The sequence below is a fragment of the Semicossyphus pulcher genome, unplaced genomic scaffold, assembly GCF_022749685.1.
Source record: "Semicossyphus pulcher isolate SPU_LCO1_2020_fin unplaced genomic scaffold, fSemPul1.0.p SCAF_1, whole genome shotgun sequence".
NCBI classification, from domain to species: domain Eukaryota; kingdom Metazoa; phylum Chordata; class Actinopteri; order Labriformes; family Labridae; genus Semicossyphus; species Semicossyphus pulcher.
The window spans coordinates 7894592-7920275 of NW_027211603.1; the positions used below are offsets into that span (position 1 = coordinate 7894592).

The 25684-nt window shown below is 41.7% G+C and overlaps 1 protein-coding gene across 1 annotated transcript in view; it reads right to left on the minus strand.

The window, feature by feature from the left end:
- The window catches only part of trip4 (thyroid hormone receptor interactor 4), an 88783-nt gene that overhangs the window by 42683 nt on the left and 20416 nt on the right, over positions 1-25684 (minus strand). Inside the window, exon 12 of the mRNA XM_069661041.1 lies at positions 11755-11857. Within this exon, the coding sequence (XP_069517142.1) occupies positions 11755-11857 (103 nt within the window). The remainder of the gene's footprint in view (positions 1-11754; positions 11858-25684) is intronic.

Genomic DNA, 25684 nt, shown 5'->3' on the forward strand with positions numbered 1-25684 from the left:
TTGAGTTGTGTAATGGTGACTGATAAAGGCAACAATGCTTAGTTAAGATAAGGAGAGACGAATCTATTGCTACGACAGAGGGCAATTTCTTTACGCGGGCGTTTCAACCCTTTACTGAGATGGAAAACCAAGAGGTTTCATTACCAAGGGCGGCTGATAAAACCTCAGGACTCAAGTGCAATCAAATACTACAAAGCTCTCAGGCGGAGCATGTCTCTATCAAGGCAACACTATGCTAACAATATGAGTTCAATCATCTACAATGTATTGGAAAAAAATCTGCATGTGCACATATAATCAAAATACACAATGATGGTCTTTGGATATAGTACTTATGCCAGATCTGTCTTATTGTAATCAGTGCATACTAGCGTATCACGCAATGTGAAGACGTCCTTGAACAAAATACTAGATAAGGACCTGGATCCTTATCTGCGCAATATAATAACTTAGCTTTGTTATCTGTTCCGCTATTGTCATCCCCTTTTAACACCAGTACCTCCATGGCAAAGGTAACAATCTATTCCCTCATTATGGCCATTTTTTGTATCTGTTTTTAAATGGAAAATTAACCAAGTCAAAGTTGTTTTTTACCTAAGTTGTAATTGGGATGAAAGGTCCGATTGCGTCACAGCAGCGCGTCAAAGGCTGTCCCACTTCAAAGGCTCCTTTAGATGCGGCGCAAATGCGTCGTCGTTTTGAAGGATGCATCCGATGGAGCCTTCGTGGTCCATGTATCCCGAGTTTCATTGCACCTCAGTTCAAACGAGGTGGTGCACTCTTAAGCAGCCGAGGAATACACTTTAAATATAAAAGTTTTTGGTTTCAACTCAATTTAATAGCCAGCGATACAAATATAAAAAAAACCTAGTTAGCCAGAAAGCTACCTGTTGCTAGGTGACAGGAGTGACATTTGGTGATGCAAGGGCAAGAGCGGAACAGCTGGTGACGCAAACAGGAAATCCTCCGTAGACCAGACCGTCTCATTTCAGTTCGGCCTTCTCGGTCTACGTAGGCTACAAATGACTCATCCTTCGTAAACCATGTCCTTAGAGGGATGCAGCCCCCGAAATGAGACACAGCTGTAGTTTGACGTGGATGTGGACATGGTACCGTTTAAGCTAGACTTTTCCGGGACATTTCTGAGGACTCACGTTCACGTCTCTCTGTGAAACTACAAATAGAAGACATTTTTGAGTGATTGCAAACTATAAAGAGCATGTTCAAAGTGTCTGAAGTGTGTTTAGCAGAGAAAGAAAAAGCCAACAAATGTCTTTGAGCCGTGACCTGTGCATGGACTCCAACGTGCTGTTAGAGAAGCTTGCATTTTTCTATTCTATGTCCTTACTGTTGATGTTTGTTCATTTGAATATACAAATCTCATTACAATAAATACTCTCTTTGTTGCCGACTGTAATGTAGTTGCTTGTGAATGTAATTCAGCATGCATGTGGTGTAACTGAATCTGTAAGGACAGGCACATCTAGTAGGTAAAGTTTATTGCTTGGGGCTCCCTCTCGCTCCCATGCCTGTGTGCTCTGGTCTCTGCTCAACAGCTCGGCTCTCCCCTCTCTCGTCTCTTCTCCTCTCCCCATTAACCGCCTGACAGATCAGTAATAAACACAGCCTGTCACCTTCAAGGCCTGCCTCTCATTTACTAGAGAACACATGAAACCCTGCTCGCTCCTTCCCTCTCTATCTATCTCTCTCTCTTCCCTTCATCCGCCGGGCTCATTGGAGCTGAAACCTGATTTTTGGCCGCGACCGCCTCCGAGGCAGCAAATTCTCCTCTGCACCCAGATAGTCCTGAGAAAGGCATGAATATTAAATGGAAAATCCATGAATAAATAAGCAAAAAAAAAGGACTTCCATGGCTTTAACCTCTTTCTGTCTCGCAGCAGTGGATGACAGGGGAAGAGCGCCTGGGAGAAATAGAGGAGAGAAAAAAATCATGAGCAGCTCAGGAGAGAAGGTGGACATTTGTTAGGTAATTGGCTTTCTCTATTTGCAGTCCCACAGGGCTGCGATTTCACACGTAAAACAAAGAGGTAATCACAAGGTAACAGTGCAGCCCATGGTTAGTGGAGAAAAACTCCACTGCAATATTTTCACTGGGAATGTGATGCGTTATTTCCATGTGTGGGGCAAGCTAAAGGATAAAAGCCATACATATTGCAACAGCCCGATAATGTATGCGTGGAAAATGCAAATGACAGTGAAAAGAGAGCTGGCAGTGCAGTGTGTACAGGGGTATGCTGTTTGTATGCATAACAAATAAAGAGAATCATTTGTTGGTGATGTACGCTCACTAGTCCCCTGGCACGCTGCTGTTACAGAGGAACAAGTAAATATAGATTATTTCGCTTCAGGCTATTCCCATAAGGGTGCTTAATATGTATTGTACTGGATTTCAGTGGCCTGTATATTTCAACAGAGCACATGGAGACCAAGGACAGGAAAAGCATACTACTAGTAAATAAGCTACAATATGTGTTGCTGCTGTGTTTGTGTGGGTTACTGTTAAACATACTGTAAGTTGCAGTCCCAGTTGGGGGTGCAATGATTAAACTGTCTGCAAAAAACGAGCAAATCTGTGCACATCGTTTTTCGGAGCTGAATTTGATGAGGGGTGAGCCATCTCACATCCTTACTATCTCTGCTGCGCATGCAAAACATGGACACGTTTTCAACATTGCAAACGGTAGTAGAAGAAGAAGGAGCGACCACAGTGAGCTGCGATAACAGGCGGCACACCACCAACTGAAATAGTAACACATTTCTCTTACTGTGCCCTGCTATTGTGTGGCATATGATGGTTGCTCAAGACATGATGAAAAAGAGCCAATTATTGGCTGACTTGTTTAATAAAACCATGAGTTTTTTTTTGTGGCTGCACTTCAAACACATACAGATGATTTTCTGTTCTATTCATGACAAAGTAACTGCTCAAGGAGTTTTATCTGTGGTACAGAAATGCACATTTTACTTTGTGACCACCGATAATGATAAATCAACTAGGGCTGAAATTTGAAAGGTTTATCACTTTACGAATCAATAGGAATGTGAGGAATTGACAACATTTCACATGCACAAACTGGTAATACAATATAATAACAGACTGAATGGCACACTGACAGTCACAAGATAAGAGAAATTAAGGGTTAATTTTGTGGTTTTCTTCCAAACTAAAAGCTATAACACAGAAGACAAAAGAAATATAGCACATAGCAAACCTTTGGTTTCATGGTTGTAAATTAGTCCAGTTGGTCTATTTTTAACCACCCGCTGTCTTCTCTAAGCTTTAAAATACACTACTGAGAGCATCTAGGTGTAAGCAGTGTGTTTTGGAAAACTGGAGAACCTCTGAAACCTTTACCAATCACAGCCACTTTATATTGTTAAAGAGTAACTTTAGCCGTGTCCCAATCCAGGGGCTGCATCCTTCGAAGGAGGCGGTCTACAGAGGACACGCCATTCCTAGCCTGCATAGACCGTTAAAGCTGAACTGAAACGAGACGCTCTGGTCAATGGAGGATTTCCTGTTTGCGTCACCAGCTATTCCCGCCCTTACCCTTGCGTGACCAAACGCCACTCCTGTTGCCTAGCAACAGGTAGTTAGCAGGCTAACTAGCGAGCATAACTAACGTCACGTAACTTAACCTTTTTTTTTAAAGATAATTTGTTTCATGGGCCCTTTTGTTTTTTAAACATGTGAAACACTAGCTATTCGATTGAGTTGAAACCACAAACATTTACATTTAAAGTTTATTCTTCAGCTGCATAAGAGTCTGCCCTCTTGTTTGAATTGCCGTGCAATGAATCTCGGGATATGTTGGGCCCCCAAGATGCACACAATGGACCCTTCGTTGCTCGGGAAAAGGAGGACGCATTTGTCGGTCGCATCTGAAGGAGCCTTCAGAATGGGACAGCCTTCGACGCGCCACTGTGACACAATCGGCCTTCAAAAACAGCCTTCGAAGGCTGCAGCCCCTGGATTGAGAAACAGCTTATGTGTCACTGAATGGACGAGGCTACCCAAAGAAGAAAGAATAAGTTAGTTAGGAATGTCCATCAGGAATGTTGAGGAAAATTGCATTCCTCATGATATCTTATACGATCATACTAAGAGTACTTATATCCTTCCATTCATGCTCAACAAGCCAGAGGGAGAATAAACATCCTTCTATACATTGGCAAAAAGTGGGATTATTCTGAACATGGTTTGCTTGGATAACATTTGAGTGGCTATTAAATCTTAGCTGAACAATGGTTCACATCAGAATAGATGATCTGAAGAAGTGGAAGAAAATGACATTAGTGCCTCAGGCCTCAGACGGGAGAACTACTCTGTCGACCTTCAGGTCCTTTGAAATGACTCCAGTCTCTGGTGATTTCAAGATTATATATGTCAATGGCTTACGCTACTACAGATAAAAAAGATCTCATCATGACCTGCTGCTGGAGCTGTATTTTTCATCTTAGCAATTATATCCATGACTTCCTTCCCTGTAGTTGGATCAAACCTCAGCAAAGAGAGCTCTTTTGTATCTGCTGGAGAGCCATCAGAGTGACTAATCTTTACAGAGAGAGATAAGCCAATACTCACAAAGCCCTCTCTGAATTCATATGTAATATCACAAGAGTTGTACGCTCAGCAGCAGGCGGAGAGACGAGCTGGGAATGACCTTTTCTTCTTTGAACGCTGTGAAAGGACGCTCTGTTGTGTTTCTATAATGGGTAACAATTACTTCCTTTCTTTCTGCTCTTTCTGTGGGAAATACTGTGTGTGATTAAAGAGATGAATTTACATGTTTAGCAAGTGTGAATATATCTGCTGTGCAATATGAGGGAAACACCTCTGAGATTTTATGGAAACAAATTCACACTAGAGAACAGAACAGACTTTCTTTATCATTACATTTTACACCAACACAACTTGACACCGCCAATTTAACCAAAGTATTGGATGTATTCATCTTAAAAACACTTTTTCAATACTATAGAATAATCCAACACTAATCTCTATTCACAGATTCTACATAAACATGTAGATTCTCTACATGCAGGACCGGACTTTGGTATAAGAATTGTTTTGGTTTCCGTTTGTAGTATGTTTGTAGTCCGAGTAGTACTGACCAATCACGTGTCAGCAGGCTTTGATGATTGCGGAAAAAACAGCCCATATGTAAAACAAAAGCAGGCACACAATCTGCCGTAACGACATCCCAGCTCACATCGTCGATCATCTCACAATGATTTATTAATCTCTATAAACAGATATCTGCAATGCATGTTCAGCTAACAATCTGTTCTAGATCAAATATTTCAACTTGAGCGACAGATCTGCTTGATGCTGTCGCAAAAGCCAATTAGAGCTTAGATTTCCCGACTTCCTGGAATGCATCAGAATTTATTGTTCAACAAACGAGTGTTTTAAAAGGACTTTTCTTCTCTTGAGGACAGACCTGATAAAGCTTCTTTTTTCTTTTAACTAATCTGCATCATGATGTTATTTCTTAAGACCCGTTAATTGCAAGTAAATCACAAGAAAAGTTTATTTTTTGGGTTCATACCGTTGAAGTAAGCCAGAGTGCAGCCTCTGTGTAATGTACTATTTACAGTGAAACTGAGAATCACGGGAAACAGATAAACAGGCGCTCCCCTGAGGGATGTAATGAAGAAGATGAAAGACATGAAATGACAGCGTTCATTTTGCAGGCGAATCTGGCAGAGAGAATTTTGCTTCACTTTTGATGCAAACGCTTTTGATGGACTGTAAACAATGCAGTGTACGGAAAAGGAAGTAGAGGTCGTTTATCGCTAACCGCTGGCTACACTGGAAACACAGACAAGTTGGCCATCATTCCCAAAGGAATATATCATCGTCAGCCCGATACCCGATGGGTTCCGAGACTGATCCTAAACAATCATTGTTTCTTCACTAATTAAGTGCTTTCATCAGTTGCATATAGGAGTGCGTGTGCAAAAGATTGGTTATTTTTTCTTGCTGGTTAAGCACTCTTTAAACAAGGCTTCAAGCAATTAGATTTGCTCATTAAACATTACTCTGGGTGTGCATTTGTCATGCTTGGGAGCAATAGGATTTTAATTCTTTGGAGGCATTAAAGCAGGAAGGTCAAACATTATTCTCAGGTTACCTCAAGCTTTGTTCTGCAGAACAGTCAGAGCAAAAACACTCCCAGCATGCAGTCTGATAATAATGTAAGTTAAGATGGACATTGATTCAGAGATCTACCTTTAAACAATACTAAGAAATAACTGTATGTGCATTTCACTTTTAATTAAAGAGTGAGCTGCTTCGTAAATTATAATAAGAACATTAAAGCATAAATAAATAAAGACGTCTAAAGAAATGTACATTTATTCTGCAGCTACGAACAGACACAGCTGTGTGCAGATTAAGGTGACAAAGGATATTATGCAAGCAACAAACTACCTGCAGGACTGTGAAGAGACTCGCCATGAGACACTGGATCGCTTACAGTAGTCGTAGCTCAGATTTCTACCACACATTAGGATCGTGCTTAGATTTGAGTGTAGTCATGAAACTGAACATGTTTGGTGGCTAATTGTGATGCTTACAATAGAAGTGAGGTTCAGTTTGAGGACAAGTAATTTCAGTCATGGATCCCTGCATGCTTCAAAATAATTAACTGTACTCTGTGAGCTGTTATTTATCCTCAGACCAAGGAAGACAAACCTCTCCATAAAGGTTAAACAGGTGTTTTAGTGTCTTTGGGAGTTGCTGCTAACTGTTGGAATAAGAAAAAGAGCTTAAAGGTAAAACTATTCATCGCTCATAGCAAAATATAACAATAGGGTAAAGAGCAGGTTAAATACACCACATTAAGAGAATAGCTTAGCTTTAGTGATATATGACTTGTTTTTCCTTTCTACCTGTGTGTACACAGCCGCACCACACAGAGGATGTCAGGCTGTTAAAAACAAGGGGGAAGTGAAGAATAACTATAAGGGAGAGAAAAGGGAAATGCAGGTTCATGTCAGAGAGCCAAATAGCTTTCAACACCCAGACTGACCTTCAGCTCACACAGAAGCTCACACACACACACTGATACAAATGTTCACAGGATGTGACCATAAACCATAATGGACATTCTTTATTACAGGGAGCGAGCCTTGGCCGTGTGCCATTTTAAATGTCACAGACTCCTCCACAGGGTAATGACTGATCAACCTGAGTTTGCATCCAGAAAAGCCCAGCGAATTATCTACAAAGCCGACTGTACAACTGGCTGGAGAGGGAGGCAGCATCATAACATTTCATTATTGTCAAATGCATCCAATTATGTGAAACCATATGTGGATGTGATAGCTTCCTCCACCCTTTTAGAGCTTCATGCTGTAATATGTTACATTTTTTGGCTGACTGCCGGGGTCAGCCCTACACACAGGTCTGTGTGTAACTGACTGACTGAGTGAATGAGTGACGGTACTTTCACAGCCTTAGAGAGAGAGAGTTGCGACATTGCAATGGCGGCTCATGGACCTCCACTGACGTGACTCTCTGTCTATACGGCTCTGGATACTTTGTTCGGGGAGTAGGCGGGGCTGCTCCTCCGCTGCTCGTCCGCTGTCCTTACCTACGTCCATAGCGCGCACCTGCTTCCAAACAGCCACATACTAGGTTTTGACGTAGTCTTTTTTACGCTGGATATGAAAGGAAATATTGCTACACTTGAGTATTGCGATATTATCGTGATACTGTATCAATATAGGACTGCACGGTGGTGCAGTGGTTAGTGCTGATGCCTCACAGCTAGGAGGTTCCCAATTCAAATCCCGGTTTGTACGTAGTGGGCCTTTCTGAGTTTGCATATGCTGGTTTTCCAAAAATACGATTTTCTTGCTTACAGTATTGCAATATATGACAGTATATTTAAACATAACCCCTGTTTCGTGACATGTGTCTCCAGATTCTTGCCAATACAGACTTATAATCAACTGTCCGTAAAGCAAAGGTCCTCCTAATACTGCACTAGAAACAACGCACTGCACTTCAGCACCATTCAGCCTTCACCTTTTTTTGGTCTGTCATTCAAGTGAATGAAAGCAATTCCTGTTCATAGAAAAACAAATTGAGGCAAGACAAAAAGAGTTGAAAGTGAAGAAAACAAATCCTCAAATCAATTAGGCCAAAATTCTTGAGTTACTAGTTGGCAAGTCAACAGATTAAAGCTCCTGTGAGGAACATTTAGTTTGTGTTGATTTTGGCGCCCCCTGTGGACACATCCCTACCTCTTATCTCTTTGCTGATTTTGTCCTGTACCTACCCCCCATCTGCAGTTTAACTATATAGAAATAATCAATCTTATCGCTGATGGTCTGGTTTGCTTTTGTAGGTCATATAAAGTAATCAGAATTAATTTCAGTCTGTTTCATAACCAGCAAAAACTCCTCACAGGAGCTTTAATGTTTGATTTAGTTTGACATATAGCTGGGGATTATACTGTAGCAGTAGTAAGTCAGTATTTGAACTGAATGTATCTGTTAAAATGAACCAAAGGAAAAGCGGTTGCCAGGAAACAGCTAATGGGGATGTAAATAAATAATAAACAGTAAAAAGTGGGGCTGAAATTACAGCTGATTTGGCAGCTGGTGACAAAAGCTGGCACATTTTCTTAAACTTAAGTGGTTAATACTTGACAACCTGGTATTTTGTAATATTACAGCTTGTCACTGTTAGTAAGTTACTTGTAAATATATTAATCAAGCCTCCCACTCCCTCATTCCACAACATCACAGAATGTGCTTAATGGTAGAATTAGTCTGAGCAGTTTTAACATATCACCAAAGACACTATCAAACACATTAACACGCTAATGAAAGAGCAGCAGTCGTCAGTGTTACGTAATAAAGCAAATGGTCTACTTAAAGAAACGGAAAAGCAGGCAGCTGTCCCCTTTCCCTGCTCATTCTGATGAGGCAGGAGATGGTTGGCGATGTCAGTGACAAGCGGATCTTGTCAATGTAAGCTGCTGCGGGAGCAAAAAAATACTTGTGCTAAGCCCCCCTGAGTAAGATGAGCGCCAATGCCTTGACCCATGTGATGCTGTGGGAATTGAGGTGGAAGAGGGGCCGAGAGAGCAAGAGAGTGAGATAGTGCAAAGCTGGCTGGTGACAGAATAAGAATAAAACAAGCTGGACTGTGAAGGTCCAGTGGGTCAGGACATCCAATCCAAGTACGGGGCTAACGAGTACAGCAGGGAGCACGCCGAGATCAATGCACACCACATTACTAATGCATGTATATGCAATATATGCTGAACTGTACACACGCACAGGATGAAGACATACTACAGGAAATATTAATAAGTCCAATGGCATACATATGTCAGCTATGGTGTGTAGGGGTGGGAATCGCAGGGTAACTCATGATGCGATACGATACGCGATACGTGGCCCACGATAACGATAATATCACAATACAGCTATTCTGCGATAATTGATACATAAAGTAAACACTCTTCAGCACATCCGCCCCGTTAACGGTCCGTTTATGTAACCACAGCGCTAACCAGCACCAGGACGAGGTGCCGCTGAGAGCCGGAATACACGCACACTCAAAAGCTGCCCCGCCGTAACGAAGCGCCTGCATCCCGGCGTCAGGATCTGTAACGGCAGCAGCGTCACACGCTCTGCAGCACAGCGATCAGTACAGTCTGTGCTCTGATGAAGAGCTGCACTAATGTGACATCAGAGAAACTTTTTCTGTAAACTAGTCATGAAAATGAGAACGGGGCGAGTTTTCATTTAGAATCAAGTAACAATAAAGAAGCTTGACGTGTTTCAGTTAATTAGCTTCAATATCGCACGTCCTGCGACTATTGGACATGCACACATCGCAATTGCTTTTTCTACTACCTTTTCCCCTGTATTATATAGGACAGCTGAAGATAGACAGGAAGTATGGAGAGTAGAGAGTGGGGAATGACATGCACTAAATGATCAGCAGACCGGGAGTTGAACCTCTGTTAGGTGTGTCGAGGACTTTAGCCTCAGTACACGGGGCTCCTGCTCTACCAACTGAGCTAAACCAGCGCCCCACAATTGCGATTGTTAAACAATTTATCATTCAGCCATATAATGAACGGTGACTGGTCCAGACATAAGTGTTTGTTGATTGGCACAACTGATAGCTAATGACGTACTGGCATTTGCCATCTCCATAACCAGTGTGACGACTCGTATAGGTAGCCTTAAAGATGGACAAAATAGTGACTGGATCATCAGTGTTGTTGTTGTGTTGCAGAGCGGTGCAGATGCAGACGGAATAGAAACGCCCTTGAGTGAATGTAGATCTCAGTGGAGCTTCCCAACAGCTGCATTACTTAACACTTTACAGAAAACTAGTGGTGGTGGCGATGTGCATGTCTGGCTGAGAATACAGAAAGTTTATCAAATTACACACGTGAGAGTCAGAGCTAACACAAAGCTGGGAGGCAGTTGGACAAGAAAGGAAGACAGAGATTTGTGCTGTAGCAACACATTTCTCAACAGGCAATGACATGCACAATGCCCGTGGTTCAGAATAAAGTTGTCTTACTGGAAAGTACTGCTGGTGTGATTTCCTTATGGCAGTATAAGTGCAAGGTAAGAGTTAAGGCTATAATATACTATAATAATATACTTCTAAAAAAGAAGCAATCTGCAGGAAATGTTGAAATGAAATGAGTCCAGCACAGCCATAGGATCCACCGACCGACAGAAGCTGCGGATTCATAAAACTACGAGCTGCTGTGGGTTTAAATAATGGAGGTACAGTTTTCCCTACAGCAGTCTCTGCCTCTGACAGCCAGCCTGTAACAACGTGTCAGCATGTTTCACTGAGTTCATCCTTTTATTCAGGACCTGGTAAAGCCAGTTAGAATGAAATGTGGAAACAATTTACATTTGAATGGAAATAAAAGTGCAGGTGTACAATTGTAGCCCGAACAAGTAGAAGCAAAAGACTTCGGCAACATCTAAAACAGTGCCTAAAAATGATTTAGTGTTTACAAGCTTCTGACATTTTCCATATTAGATTTAACATGTTTCAACACCTGCTGATTTCCCATTTTTCACTACTCATGTCTGCTCTAAACCCTCTTAAACCTTTTTAACTGTCCCTTATTTTCACCAAAATGGAGACAAGTCTTTAAAACCTTTTAACTAAAAAGAGAAAAAAAGAAGAAGAGGGGGCACAGCTCCTGCTTTATTTTACCCTGAACCTCACACAAAAAGCCCTCTCCATCGATCTGGAAACATCTGAAAGAGCCACAGCTGCATAAACAATCCTCTCAAGTCTTTAGAGGGTTTTGAAATATTAACAAAAGAGCTTGCAGGTACATCATTTTGCAGCCGCAGCTATGGCAGCAGAGGGAAAATGTGTTTGAGTCCTATTATAAATCACACAATACTGCAACAACATTGCACATCCAGGCCTGGCTAGTCCCCCAGGCAACATGACAGCGAAATCCCGTCTTTACAGATGGCTCTGGGAGAGGATCTGTACATGTGTACGTGTGTGTAATGTTGTTTTATTTATGAAAATATAGTAATCAGAACCTGTGCCTGGCATAATCACTCTTATACAAATCAATTTATGTATGCGCATGTGTGCGTGGAAGTGCAGAGCTGATGAAAAAGAGATGAATATAAAAAAAAAAACCCTCAGTGGTCTCAGGCTAATTTCATCCACTCCACTTCCTCTTACATGAAAGAAGAAGGACTTACAGATCTTGTGCCTCCCTTTCATGGGGAATTTCACCAGCAGCTCGAGGGGGTTGGTGCAGATGAAGACGAATGGGGAGGCAGACTCCTCACAGGTATCAGGGAACTGCAGGAGCGGGGAGGGGGGGGGGACAAAGAGGAGAACAGTTTAGCATCATCTTACACAGAGCTAGCATGGACATGTTGCGCACAGAATATGTTAAAGCCCATGAAGTACGGTATCACAGTTATGAATCATTCAGTGAGTCTGTTTATACACCTACATCGTGCAAGATGTCCTCCATGCCTGATGTAATACAACACGTCTGAGAGCAACTGATAGTTATGAGTCTCTCTGGGTCTCATGCGCTATAATTGTACAACTAATGATGCAACCGCTAATGATAGCAATTGCAGCACTAGCGAGCTGTTAAGATGAGGCGAAATTTATTACAACCAGCTCCAAAATCCAAGACATCTAAAGACTTTTTATGATGTTATGGTAAAACAGACATCGTTGAATCATAAAAACTAAATCAAGACCACGTGTACAATATTAATGTTTGCATGCAGTCATTACACATTGAATCGTTAACTTCCAACACGTCGTAATTCATCAAAAGCATGCTGCTAAATCCACACATGTGCATCACATTTAACCGCATCCATAACATATTAATGCCTCCCACGTATACAAAATGCCATACCGCATTCCTATGAAGGTGTTTTACAGCTCATAATTGACAGCAGCCTACAGCATACACAGGCCTAGAGACAAGAGAAAACCTCTCTCCCCCCTGTGTTATTGATTGGTCTCTCAGGTGAGAGTAGGGAATTGACTGACACAGTGACAAAGGAGTCATCTTTCCCATCACTGGCAGCCAACGGCTCTCAGCTCATCCAATTTCCTCCGGCGCTATCAGATAGTGCCCATGATTGCATCTAGCCAGCCAGGAAGCGGCTCTTTTCATGACAGCATGCTTTTTCCTCTCCCTCCCTCCGTCCCCCCTCTCTCCCTCTCTCTTATTCACAGCCTCTCTATCTGCCTCAAAGGAGCACTGAAGGTTGTGACAAATTTGGGGCTTTTAAGGGAAATCAACAGAGTCGGCAACCCATCTGTGTACGGTCCCTGACAAACTGGGGAGAGATGATAGAGATGTTTATTTCAGATTACAGTCCATGTCGGCTGGAGTGTAATATGCCAGTAAGTGATAAAATATGTAAACAGTCAGAGTGGTTTTACATTGGTGGGGACCCTTAAAGAGCCCCTTGATTCTTCCTTCCAAATAAGAGTGACTGCAATTAAATAAGATCACCCCAGCAGGTATGCTGCCCACTTGTTGGAAAATTCCCCTGATAGCCCTTTATGTCTGATTTAAAAGGGGTTTAGCAAGATGAAGGTGGAGTCCAGAAAAGTGGGATAATGCTGACAATGTTCTATACGTTTCTAATAGCTATCAAATAATATGAAAAGATTAAAGCTGCCACATGGTGAGTTTCTGTTTACACTGAGCATTAAAGCACTGTGTTAAGTGTGAACCCCGGGCAGATATATGCTTTGCTTCCACCTCATGCTTGTGCTCGTGCATTTGAGTCCTTAAGCACCTGTTGACTCACGTCCCATCTGTTAACATGGAGGAGGCGGGTTTTATGACCTAAACTGCAGCCAGTCAGAAGGGGGCGTTCAAAATGTTTTGGCTACACTTTTAGGGAGCCGTCATGTCGGCCATATTTTTATACAGTCTATGGCTCACACACACACATTAGCCTGCACATGCGTCTGTTTTAGGCTTAGTAAGAAGCTCTGTCAGTAACGTTTTAGACTTTTTAGCTTCACGTTTTATCTAAATGTTTTAACTGGATTAAAGCTTTTAGCTATCATACGTTTCAATAAGAGGTTAAAGGCCCTTCATTGTGGAAATATTCAGCATTACTCAATAACGACACGTATCATCAGGCACAAGCCTGAAGAGCAAATTTCTCTGCACCATATACTTATATTATTTTAAAACAAATGAGAAACATAAATTAAACCACGCTGTTGCAGATGGTTTTTAAAGGATTATTCATTCATTATGATGGACATGGGCACTCCAGTTTATCTTAAATCAATCCCACACACCATTCTGATGCTAAAAAGATTTAGTGGCTGTTATTGGTAATGATTTAACCTTTATATATCTTCAGTAGGAACCAATGGGTTTGGGAATGACTGCCTGAGACAGGGAAAAGTAAGTGGTTGTTTTGTCTTTTCATGGGTTTTATTGACAGTAGGTTAAATGTAGACTAACCTCAGACAATCAGGGTGCATCCCAATTCAGAACAACTGTGGAGCTACTTTCCCACTGTAGCAATTAACACGGCTCAGATTAGAGGGAAGAATACCTCCTTTTATAAAGTAGCCAGAGGGGACATTCATTTCCACCTACGATGTAAAGATCGATCCTGTTAACTGTTAAGACCATGCAGTGCTTCTTGAACACTCGCTGAGATGAGCAGCCTAATTGAGTCTTCATTTAAATGTCCATGTTCGGCACTTAGAATGACACTTTAATCCAGAGTGATTTAGCATCGTGCTCAGTGATTGCCTTTAAAGAACTACAAGTCAATGTCATTCATTGGGAAATGTATCCACAACTCTGCTTTACCAGAGATTTTATTACAGTTACAGACACGTGTCTTGTTTATGTACAAGTTACAGCGGCGATGTTAATGTGTCAGACATGAATGTATTTATTTGATAGGGACGATGCCATTAAACATAGTACCATGACACTGATTTGTTGCACAAAGAATTTGTAGCTGTTGGTAATTTCCAACTCTCGCTAGTTGGGCCTTTACATGTACAGTATAAAAAAGCTTTCATTTAAAACAAACACATTGCACTCCTGAAATGAAGGTACAATAAAATACATATAACATAATATATACACAGATCAGCCATAACATTATGATTGTGTTCGGCAGCGAGTGAACATTTTGTCCTTGAAGTTGATGTGTTGGAAGCAGGAAAAATGGGCAAGTTTAAGGATGTTAGCGACTTTGACAAGAGCCAAATTGTGATGGCTAGACGACTGGGTCAGAGCATCTCCAATTCCCTAATGGCAGTGGGCTCTTTCAGCAGCATAATGCGCCCTGCCACACTGCAAGGATGGTTCAGGAATGATTTGAGGAACACAACGTTCAATTATGCAAATTCAATTGTACAAAATTAACAATATAAGAAGAAAATTAAATATCAGAGCGACACAGAAGTAGTGTCAAAATGATCATAAGAATCAGATTAAATAAAAGGTAGAAAGAAACGTGACGTTTGAAACGAAGAGCCTTGTTTGAGATCATTACATAAAATCTCACGTCGCACAAGATGGCTGTATTGTCTGAGGTGTTCAGGGAAACAAAATGGTGGTGGTCTTTCTAAATTCAGATGAAACGAGCGTAGCTGCAGCCAGAGTGTGCTCATGTGAAACCCCGCCAGTTGCCTGCTCTTTCATCCTCCATTAGCTAATTAGCATTTAAAGCTGTTGAATGTGCTGCTGCTTTGCCTCACTACCTCCCCCCGCCTAATTGTTTCCATCCCATGTTAATCAAAAGGGCATGAAACATTGTGGTTGTGTGACAAGGAGGTTTGCCTAAGTCCTCCATATTCATCAGGAAGGATCTAATGCAGTCCGAGTGGACCTGCTAACAAATGCAATTAAAGGCGAGCTGGCTGAGAAGCGCAGGTATTGAATTAACAAACGGTTAAGTGGAGTGAGGTGAAAACACTACAGGTGTAAATGACCATCACGGTGAATTCAGTAAAGAGTACAAGCTGTTAGCGTGCTGGTTTCTGAGTATGAAAGGTCTGTGTTACAGCCCTAGGGCATTCTGGGTAGAAAGGCCATTGTGTTTGACATGGGGGAGATCTGAGAGTGTATGTACAGGTCTTGTGACAGGTGCATTAAAAAGCCTCAGTGGAGATTGAGTAACACAAGTTGGTCGCTTCAGGCTGATATACATGGAGTTAGAAGTCAGACAACTGGGGGGCAAGGAGTCAACGGACTCATACCATAAACATCACTGACAGTTGGCTCATAAGCAACACATGCATCTATACATAGATACAAATACAGGGGCTTTCACATTAGAGACCCGGCCCGGATCCGAGTACACTCAGGTTTGTTTGATTACGTACGGTACAAAGCAATCGTACCTAATGTGAAAACGCTCTACATATCAAGTTTGCCACTGTGCCAACATCATAAATGGAATTATTAATCATTTGTTTAGACAAAAGCCCATTTTTCCACTGGTTTGATCAGCGTGTGTATCTATTAGTCAACTAGTCAAGTAATTATATCAACATTCAGGGGAATGCACTCTTGCTGAGAATTAGACAAGAACAGTAATACAACTCTTACGTCTGTATTGAAAAGGATGTAAATGTGCTGGAGCTAGCAAAAAATGCAAATTTACACACATGGTTTCCAGGCTGGTAAAAAATATTCTAACATTACAAGTGACAACAGATAAAAAATATACAATACAAAAGCAGAAAAAACGGTGCATTGGTTTAGTTCAGTTGGTAGAGCAGGCGCCCCATATATAGAGGCTACAATGTATGACGCAGCGGCCGCAGGCTCAACCTACGCCCTTGGCCCTTAGCTGCATGTCATCCCCCTCACTCTCTTCTCCCAATATTTCCTCTCTCTTTAGCTGTCCTACAAAATACAGGCAAAAGTAGCCCAAAAAATAATCTATTAAAAAAGTAGAAAAAAACATAAGTGGTCATAGTTCTCATTCTCAAACAATATTTTGAAATGGGTCTAAAAGACAAACATGCTCAGCACTCCTTTATTGCATATGGTAGGCTATTCCAAAAGCTAATGCTCGCAGCCTGTTAGCTTAGCTTAGCATCAGAATCAGGGTTTATCAGGGTTTTGAAATTTTATATTTTGTTTGTTTAATTCTTACAACGACTAAAATGTAAAAACAGACTTCTTCTGGGTTTTGTTTTCAGAAATTAATGTGTGTTCAGAGCGAGATGCAGTCAAATTCTGAGGTCTAGTCGTCCTTACTTTTGAAAAGCTAAAGGCTAACTGGCTGCCCTAGCTTCAAATTAACGTTACAAACAATCAGAGTGATGTCCATTTCTTTTTTAAGACACTTTTTTTTGGGCTTTTTGCCTTTATTGTATAAGATAGCTGATGATGGACAGGAAATGTGGGGAGGACAGAGTGAAGGATGACATGCACCAAATGGTCACAGACGGGGAGTCGAGCCTCTGATCCGTGCAACGAGGACTGTGGCCTCTGTACATGGGGCGCCTGCTCTAACAACTGAGCTACACCAGAGCCCCTGTGATGTCCATTTTCTCATCCAACTAGTTGTAACAAAGCGTGGAAGTTGATTTAAATTATGCACCCATTCAATGTAAATGTTACAGAAACAAAAAACATTGTTAGACAGTAAAAATGTTAAATCAGACAACCTAATGCTAGTATGTGCTCAAACCATTTAATCTGATCTCTATATTTGCAGGGTAGATGTACTGCCACGCTATGCTAATCAAGCTGAAGTAGGATGAGTGGGCTCAAGAGGCAACATGCTGTAAATATGGATGTAAAACATTTTAACAAGCTGATCTTAGCTGAACGCAAATCTACACACAAAATACTAAACAGGAGGAGGAAGAGGTGAAAAATTCATACAGCTTCACAGCGTCTTCAGAGACTGCCAATTCAATAAACTGCCCACTGTTTAATTTGCCCGGATCAAGCCAGAGGGGATTCAACAATAACCAACTGTAATAATATGAAATTCACAGGTTCATTGGGAAAAGTAAAAAAGGGATGGAGGGGCACTGGAAAGAAGCCTTTGGATGTGAAAATATAACATTGACTCAAAGGGCAAGAGAGAGGGTACAGTGGCTCTCCTGCTCTTTAACACATCTTATAATAAAGCAAGTTTTGTACCGCATATGAGTCTGTCATCAGCATATAATCTGTGTTCTGTATTCTGCTCAAATCATTCTTAGTGCGGTCCAAAATACCTCGAGTCCCAACCAAAATTCGATGAAAACAACATCAATCCTAATAAAACCAACTATTACAGAGCCAGGATTTGACAGCAGGAACACAAACCTTTGAGTCCAAGCTTGTCAAGTAACGGCTCAACAAGCCAACACTGTTCCCTCTCCTCTCTCTACAATGTCTCGCTCTCTCTCTGGCTCCTTTCAGCTGCTGTCGGCAATTAAGGGCAGCAGAGACAAGTAATCTCCTTCTGGGCGACAGGGCCAGACCAGAACAGGCATGTGGAGTGGTCTGTGCAGTGGGAGGGGGAGGAGGAAAGGGGGAGGATTCGAGGTGGGGGGGGACTGCGAGGCTGGCCCCAGCCTCAGCCCCAGCCAGGCCCTGCTTGGCTGCACTCAATCTCAGCCCAATAAAAAGCCCTTCATTGGCAGGGTGCAACTGAGCCAGACGGGCTGGGAGCATGTGGCTTTTAAAAATGAGGAGGGTGGAATAAGGGGGGAGGGGAGGGAGGCACACAGAGGAGAGGGGGGGGGGAAGAAGGGAGTAGAAATGAGGATTATGATTCGGTAAGAAAGACGGATAATAAGAGGGTAAGGTGAGCGAGAAACACAGAGGCAGAGATCTTGATAGATAGGGAACTACACAAAGCCAACAGTGTCTTCCCCGACACTTTTGAAATACTGCTTAGCCAGTTCTGTCAAGGCTGGTTTCACCCCGGGAATGGAGAAACAGATGGGTTTTCTCTGAGCTATGGGCTACATGTGGGAGGTGAAAGGGTGTTGTTTGGGAAATGTATGCAGCAGCAATGGTTCCACAATCGTTCTTTAATCTATCGTGTTCAGCGAAACAACGCAAGCCTGTTTCTGGCATTCATTAACCCTCGCACAGATGCAGCTGCCCTCAGGAAACTGTACTGTAACTGCCTCTCAGCTTTTTGCACGCACGCACGGTGTGTTATTTGTTTTTCCATCGCTGCACAAAACAGAACCAGAGCACACAAACACACACAGAGACATGCAAACACACATGCTGGTCATGTATGTATCATGTAACACAACTCAAAACACTGTCTACAAAATTAACTGCAGACTACAAAACTAGAAACAATGTAAATGAAAGCCTGAGCTTCAATTTGCTGCCTTTAGCTCTTATACTCCAAGCCACTGAAACATCCTACCCAGTTATGTAAAGTGTATTCCAATGCTAATGTCTTTTAAAACTAAAGTGATTCAAGTGTTTCTAATGCACATTTATCACTATGATTTATTTGTCTACTGTCCCATACTTTTCATGGTTTTAATTCACTTCTATAATCAATGTTATGGGTCTGTTAACTCTGGCCTTCTTCAAATGAGCAAACCGAGCTATTATTACTCACATTAAATGGAATCATTTCCACTGATGGTGAAGTAAGACAAGTTGAACAGGACCGCAGGAGTCAGCGCAGCACCTTATTGAGGTTTTCTGTCTCGTCACTGTCAGAGTCTGTTGACATTTACTTTACCATTCACTGCCCTTAAACACTGCTGTGTCCCACAGTAAGGGTGGGACTAAATATTGATACAGCAATATATCGTCATTCTGACTCGTGCAATACAATTATCGACAGGCAGGCACCAAAGATTGATATTTTAATTGTATAAACAGATTTCCCTGTAATTTTGACTCACTACGAACCACTACAATTTTGACTGTCACTACTTCCTGACTCCTCGCAGTTGCGCTTATGACATGAATGATGGTCACGTGAACGGAAATTAATTGGCAAAAGAAGTGAATCAGATGTCGCGATGTATCATTATATGATTGTTTTGCAATATATCCATTATCGCTGAATCGCTGTATTGTGATATTATCGTTATCGTCTGCCACTTAACGCGTATCCTGACTTACGGTGCGATTCCCACCCCTATCCCACACTGTGTTTCGTTTAATGTTTACTTCACGTGCCATCTTCAGTTTTGTAGATCTCTCTGTTTTTCAATCTTTTAACCCTTATTGCTTTCTCTCTGCTGTTTTCATCTCTTCTTTTTTTCTCTGTGTAAACAGACTGACGTAAAATTTACCGGACTTCTTTCGGCGGATTGATATGATTAGAGTTGGTCCTCCGGATTCTGTTATTAAAGCTGCATCCCTAGCAACGGTCTGTTCTTCATAGCAACAGTCTGTTATCGAGAAATAACAGACCTCAGGATGCAGTAATTAACCAGAACTAATCAATCAATCAGAACCAAGTATTAAACACAGCCATGTAATAAATGCTATTAACTTGTGTCTCATTAATGTGTCTGTTTTAGTAGTGCTGCATAATGTTGTATTTTTACATTACCTATATGTTTTTTGTGGCTACACGCCTGTGTTAGCTCCTGCTCTGTGCAGCACAACCTGGAATTAAATGTGCCTAGTAGATTAAGTTAGCTTGTTTGCATGCAAAATTTAAGCAGTGGCCCAATTAAAATCCATGAAGGCACATCCAGAACCTTCCAGCACCAAATATTAGCACTTCATAGTTACTAGCAATCATCTATGTTATTATTTGACTGAAAGTAACCAATTAAAAGGCTGTATTTGGGTCAGCAGCAAGTGTAACTGTAACACTGGTGATTGTCACATAGCTGCCAAAGCCTTTATTCACCTCAGCAGAAGGAACAGTCTTTTATTTGACAGGTTATTATGACAGACATGACTTTATTTCTAATTCCCTGTTTTATATCAGCTTGATTGTGTTTTAGTGAGAACCCTCCCTGTTTTCTGTTTTACTCCCATCTGCTGTTTGCTGTTAATGTAAACTCATTCCTCCATCTGTTTCACATTAAAAGCCTTCCAGCGGTTCAGGAGGAATAATCTTTTCACGTCACATTTACTGTGAAACATCTGCAGGAAGTGTTGAGTTTCATTAAGAGCAGCTTAACATCATGAAAGGCGGCAAAGCAGAGTCGATGAGAATGAATGAAACAGGGTGTGAACACATTTTCTTTCTGTTTCAAATGGGTAAAGGAGCAACAACAGACGGGACATTTCACTTGACTGTGTCGTTGGACTGATGACAGTCGTGGTGGAAAAGTGTTAACAGGGCAGAAATTGAAGTGTCAGTCGTTTCGGTGCATGTGCCAATCATTATGTATTTTACTTCTCCTTCCCAGAGCTTCAATAAAACAAAACATCTTCGGATTAAAACGCCTCTTTCAGTTTTAGATGTTTCCAACCTCAGACTTAACACGTTCATACAATTTAGACTTTATAATACCGATTTTTCCATCATTGTTTTTCCATTCATAAAAGGATCACCTGCTATCAGTAGATACTTTACAGCTTAGGTGGGCAGGAATATTTTGGTAGCTGGTTTATTCATGGTAACAAAGAGACGTAATTGCAAGCCATCAACGGATCATGTAAACAGCTCATGCAAACAGGATACTGGAGTTTGGCCAACACCCAAATTACACCATGCGTGTCAATGCAGGCAGCGACTGAGAGGGATTGTTTTCAGTTTTCCGGACTCCAGTTGAAAATTGTTTTTTGTTTCTCAGCCACTTTTACCCTTTCCTGTAAAGAAGTCCAAATCATCACGTACAGTAAGCATTAATCTTTACCTTTGTATCAATGTCTGTTGTATTTCTTTCCCACTAACTGGCATCTTTTTGCACTCAAACAAAACATATAATCCTGAAAAATGTGTCATTATTTCAAGACCAAGCAGAGTGATAAGAACAACTCCAACCATTCCTGAAATGTCTTTAGTGGAGAGCATACGTATTAACTTCACAGATGAAAGATTAAAGCATAAATAGAGCTGAAAGCATTACAATATTAACCGCAGTCTGTTGTCAGAACATTTTACAATGTTCCAACAATGTTACAATTTCATTCAGCAGACGCTTTTGTCCAAAGTGACAGACATCTGAGAGTTAATACAACACAAGCAACGATCAAGACAGGAGGGAACACAGTCAGTAAGTGCCAACAAAGAGCTTTATGTGCGATCGGACACTGGTGCCCAACATCAACAAGGTCATCATCATAGGGCCCTGTAGTGATGGGAGTACCAGGCGCCTTTCATTGGCAGAGCGTAGTGGGCGGGAGGGAGTGTAGACCTGGATGAGGGCGTTCAGGTAGGCAGGAGCCGTTTTTGTTGCATTTTGTAAGCGAGCGACAGGGTTTTGAATTTGATGCGAGCGGCAACTGGGAGCCAGTGGAGGGATATGAACAGTGGAGTGATGTGCTGTTTGTGGTTGATTGAAGACCAGTCGTGCTGCTGCGTTCTGGATCATCTGCAGAGGTTTGAATGTGCATGCAGGAAGGCCTGCCAGTAGGGAGTTGCAGTCGTCAATGCGAGATATTACAAGAGCCTTTATTCTTTTTTTGAGGAAATACTATTTACTGTCCTCAAACAATACTGCTAAATCTTCTTCTCATTTGTGAGGATTTAATGCTTCTCTTGTCTTGTTTTCTCTTTATACTAAATTAAATATTCTGAAATAATCTGTAGGTTTTTAAGTTTGAGGGTAAAAACACACGATTTCCTGACATAACAGATCAAACAACCATTTGAGTAATCGCAAGATGAATCCTAAAATGGAGCTTGGAACATCCTTAGCTTTTATACTTTTGATGTTATAAGTACACTTTTTATTTGCTATTTTTAATGCAATAGAGTCTACACACATTAGTTTTTATCTTGGCTACAGGGACCATCACATGCCATACAAATTCTCAGACCCCTTTAAAGCTGTAAGGAAAAGCTGCAAACATATGTTCCCTGAGCTAGTTTGGACCTTTGCTTTGGATCACACTGCTGCCACGTGACAAATCAAACATTTACCATCTAAACAGGCAGCTACTGAAACTCACTTTGTCCCTTTCATCGGAGCTCCGACACACCGAGCTGCACAGTGATGATTAAAAATTTAACACACTCCTTCACCTCCAGAATCAACTGGTGTCAAGTTGGAGAGTGAACATTAATTATCGAGGAGTGTCCAACACTGGCTCCTGAATTTTTACATTATTAATATGCTCAACACAACCAGACACATGTCTCATTATTAGACGCTCAGCACCGGGGCCACGATTTTCCAATTACTGCCACCGTGTCAGTCGACTCAGCAGCGTAGGAAAAAAATACATTTGTGTCTCCTTCAGATGCTCCCTGTTTCAGTCTGACTGAAAGGTCAATTGACTCATTTTGAGCTGGGAAAAACAGGAAAAACACAAGAAACTACATGTTACTATGTACTTTTTTTTTAATCAAACCAGCACCTAAATGTCACAATTAGATTTGACTAAAAAGTTTGGAAAAATATTAATACATGTTCATTTGCGTTGGTTAAATATCACCAGCAAACTTTCACCCTTCCAGATATTTAGAAAACCAAACGCTGCTGTGTCTTGGTTCATAAAATCACCCAGAGGTGCACACTGCTTGGTTAGATTCACCTCCTTCTCCAGGGAATTAACTTTACTGTCAGCTCCAGCTTCTTTAGGCTGACCATTGCCCCGTGTGATGACCTGTTAGCTCGGTCAGGCATCACATTTCAGCTGCAGAGTGTCTGTCTGTCTCTCTCTCTCCTGTGAGTGGCAGTTACACTGTATAAAGTGAGTCAGCAGAAATCCTGCTTAGTGCAGCGGTATGAAACCAAAATAAATAGATTACATTTCAATAAACTTGTCGAAAGGATGCCCGAATAAAGACATCATGATGCAGATTTGTCAAAGCAAAAATTCATGCTTTGTCAGGTCTGTCGACGAGAGGACAAGCAAGCCACTCTTATACTGCTTTTCTGATGCAATCACAGGATATGAGGAAAATCTAAATGCTGACAGGTTTGTGCAACACAGCTGCTGTGGCTCAGTGGTAGAGTCGGTTGTCTTTCAATGGGAAGGTTGGTGGTTGGTGGTTTGATCCCCAGCTCCCTCAATCTACATTTAGAAGTGTCCTCGGGCAAGAAACTGAACCCTAAATTGCTCCCGGTGGCATAGCCATCAGGAGGTGAATGGGATTAGAACTGATTGACAGTCGGGCACTTTATGTAGCAGCCTCTGCCATCAATGTGTGTGAAAAATAGACTGTATAAAAAGATTGACGACATGACGCCAGCGCCTCTAGCGCCCCCTGCTGACTGGCTACTGTGTGGGTCATAAAGGCCACCTCCTCCATGTTAACAGATGGGACATGAGTCAAACTATAAAATCAGAATACACACCAACAAACTGTCTCTCTAACATGGTTCCTGTCAATATAGTTAGTTCTTATCATGCTGATTTAGTGTTCATTTTTCTGACAAGTTTAGTTTTAATTAGTTATTTGAGGCTGTCAAAGGATGATTGACAGCTCTGTTGAAAAATACGGCTCCTGCAGCCGATCTGTTCCTGATTAGCAGAGTAGAGGAGGAATGGTGAGAGGAGACATAGCTAAAACAATCACTACAGTCACTGAAGTTTCCATATCTGTGAACATCTGCTTCAGACCAACACAAGAAGCTGTTCTGCTGTTAAACACGCCGGCGTGCAGGATCCTTGCTGTTTTGTTTCCGGTAAATTAAGTGTGTGTTTTGGTTAGCGGAAGTGGCTACAGCCGCTCCAACGGCCGATCTCTACTGCGCAGACTCCAAATGACGTCACCATCGCAAGATGGCAGCGCCTACCACGGGGGCTGTTTTGGCTTCTATTTCTATGGAGACATGTCGTCCATCTATATATACAGTCATTAGTGTTAAAGGGTGAATGTGACATGTACTGTAACAGAATCTTTCTCACTCGAGATGAATTTTTTTTCACCAAGTGAAGCAAAAAGCCAAATCTGGGTTGCCTAGCGTGAACATGCATAATTGCAGAGACTATGTATGTAACTGTTGGGCCAAAAATCATCTTTGCTTCTGGCCTGCACACACCTTTAGCAGGATTACTGCTATTAAATATGGAGCTGTTTAATTCAAGAACCATCCAATTGTGTCAGCAATTGTGGCTTTATTATTCTCTCCATGTTAATGACTTCAAGCTGTCACCAGATCACCATCCCCCTATAAAAATCTCCTGACAGAGTGAGGAGCAAAAGATATTACATGTATTTTCTACTCCCCTGCCTCGTAAGAGTGTAACGATTCAGCTATTCAGAAAAAAATCGAGGTAAAGAGTGAGCCATACATTAGCCTCGACGCTAGCAGCAGTGCTGACAGGTGTACTGAAGTCATGTGTTTATGCAGCAAGATTCATACAGACTTCCTCCCTCAGCCCAGTTCCACTTTCCCAGCCATGTTTATGACTTCACCTCCTGCAGTGGCCCTCAGGCGAGAAGAAAACAGGGCTGCCTCTCAACAGTCGAAGCGTTTTAGACTCAACACGCTAACTGCTGGAACTTTCCAAGGAAAAGTGTTTTCTCTTGTTCTCACAGTCGAGCTTCTGTCTGACAAGTGCAGGATTCTTACAGAGATCGAAAAGAAAAAACACCTTTCCAATGTGCAGCGGAAAATAGCACTTTGAAAAAAGTGACAATTTCTATAACCGTGAGTCAGTGGGAACATTCAATGCAAAGAGGCTCTGTAGCTAAAAATCCCAGACATGAAAAAATGAGATGTTTTCTTCTAACCGAGTTGCACTCGATTGCAGAACATCTACAGGCAAACCTTTCTACTTAGTCGTTTCCTTTACAACACACAGCAAGGACCCCTGGAGACAATTACCATGTCTGCTTTCAAACCTGGACTTCAAAGAGAAATTCCAGGGAATCTGAGGCATTAAAACTTCTTATTTTCCACCACAATCTCCTTTTATCGGTGCCACAAATCCCGCTCTCCTTAACGCAGGTGCTGTCAGCGAAAAGGCTCGTATTTTAAATAAGGTAACAAACCACTTCACTGTGGGCATTTGATTTCATAATGTGGAAATTGAGAGGGAGCGGGGAGTTTATGAACATGTCTGTCTCTTAAGGTGAATATTTGCTT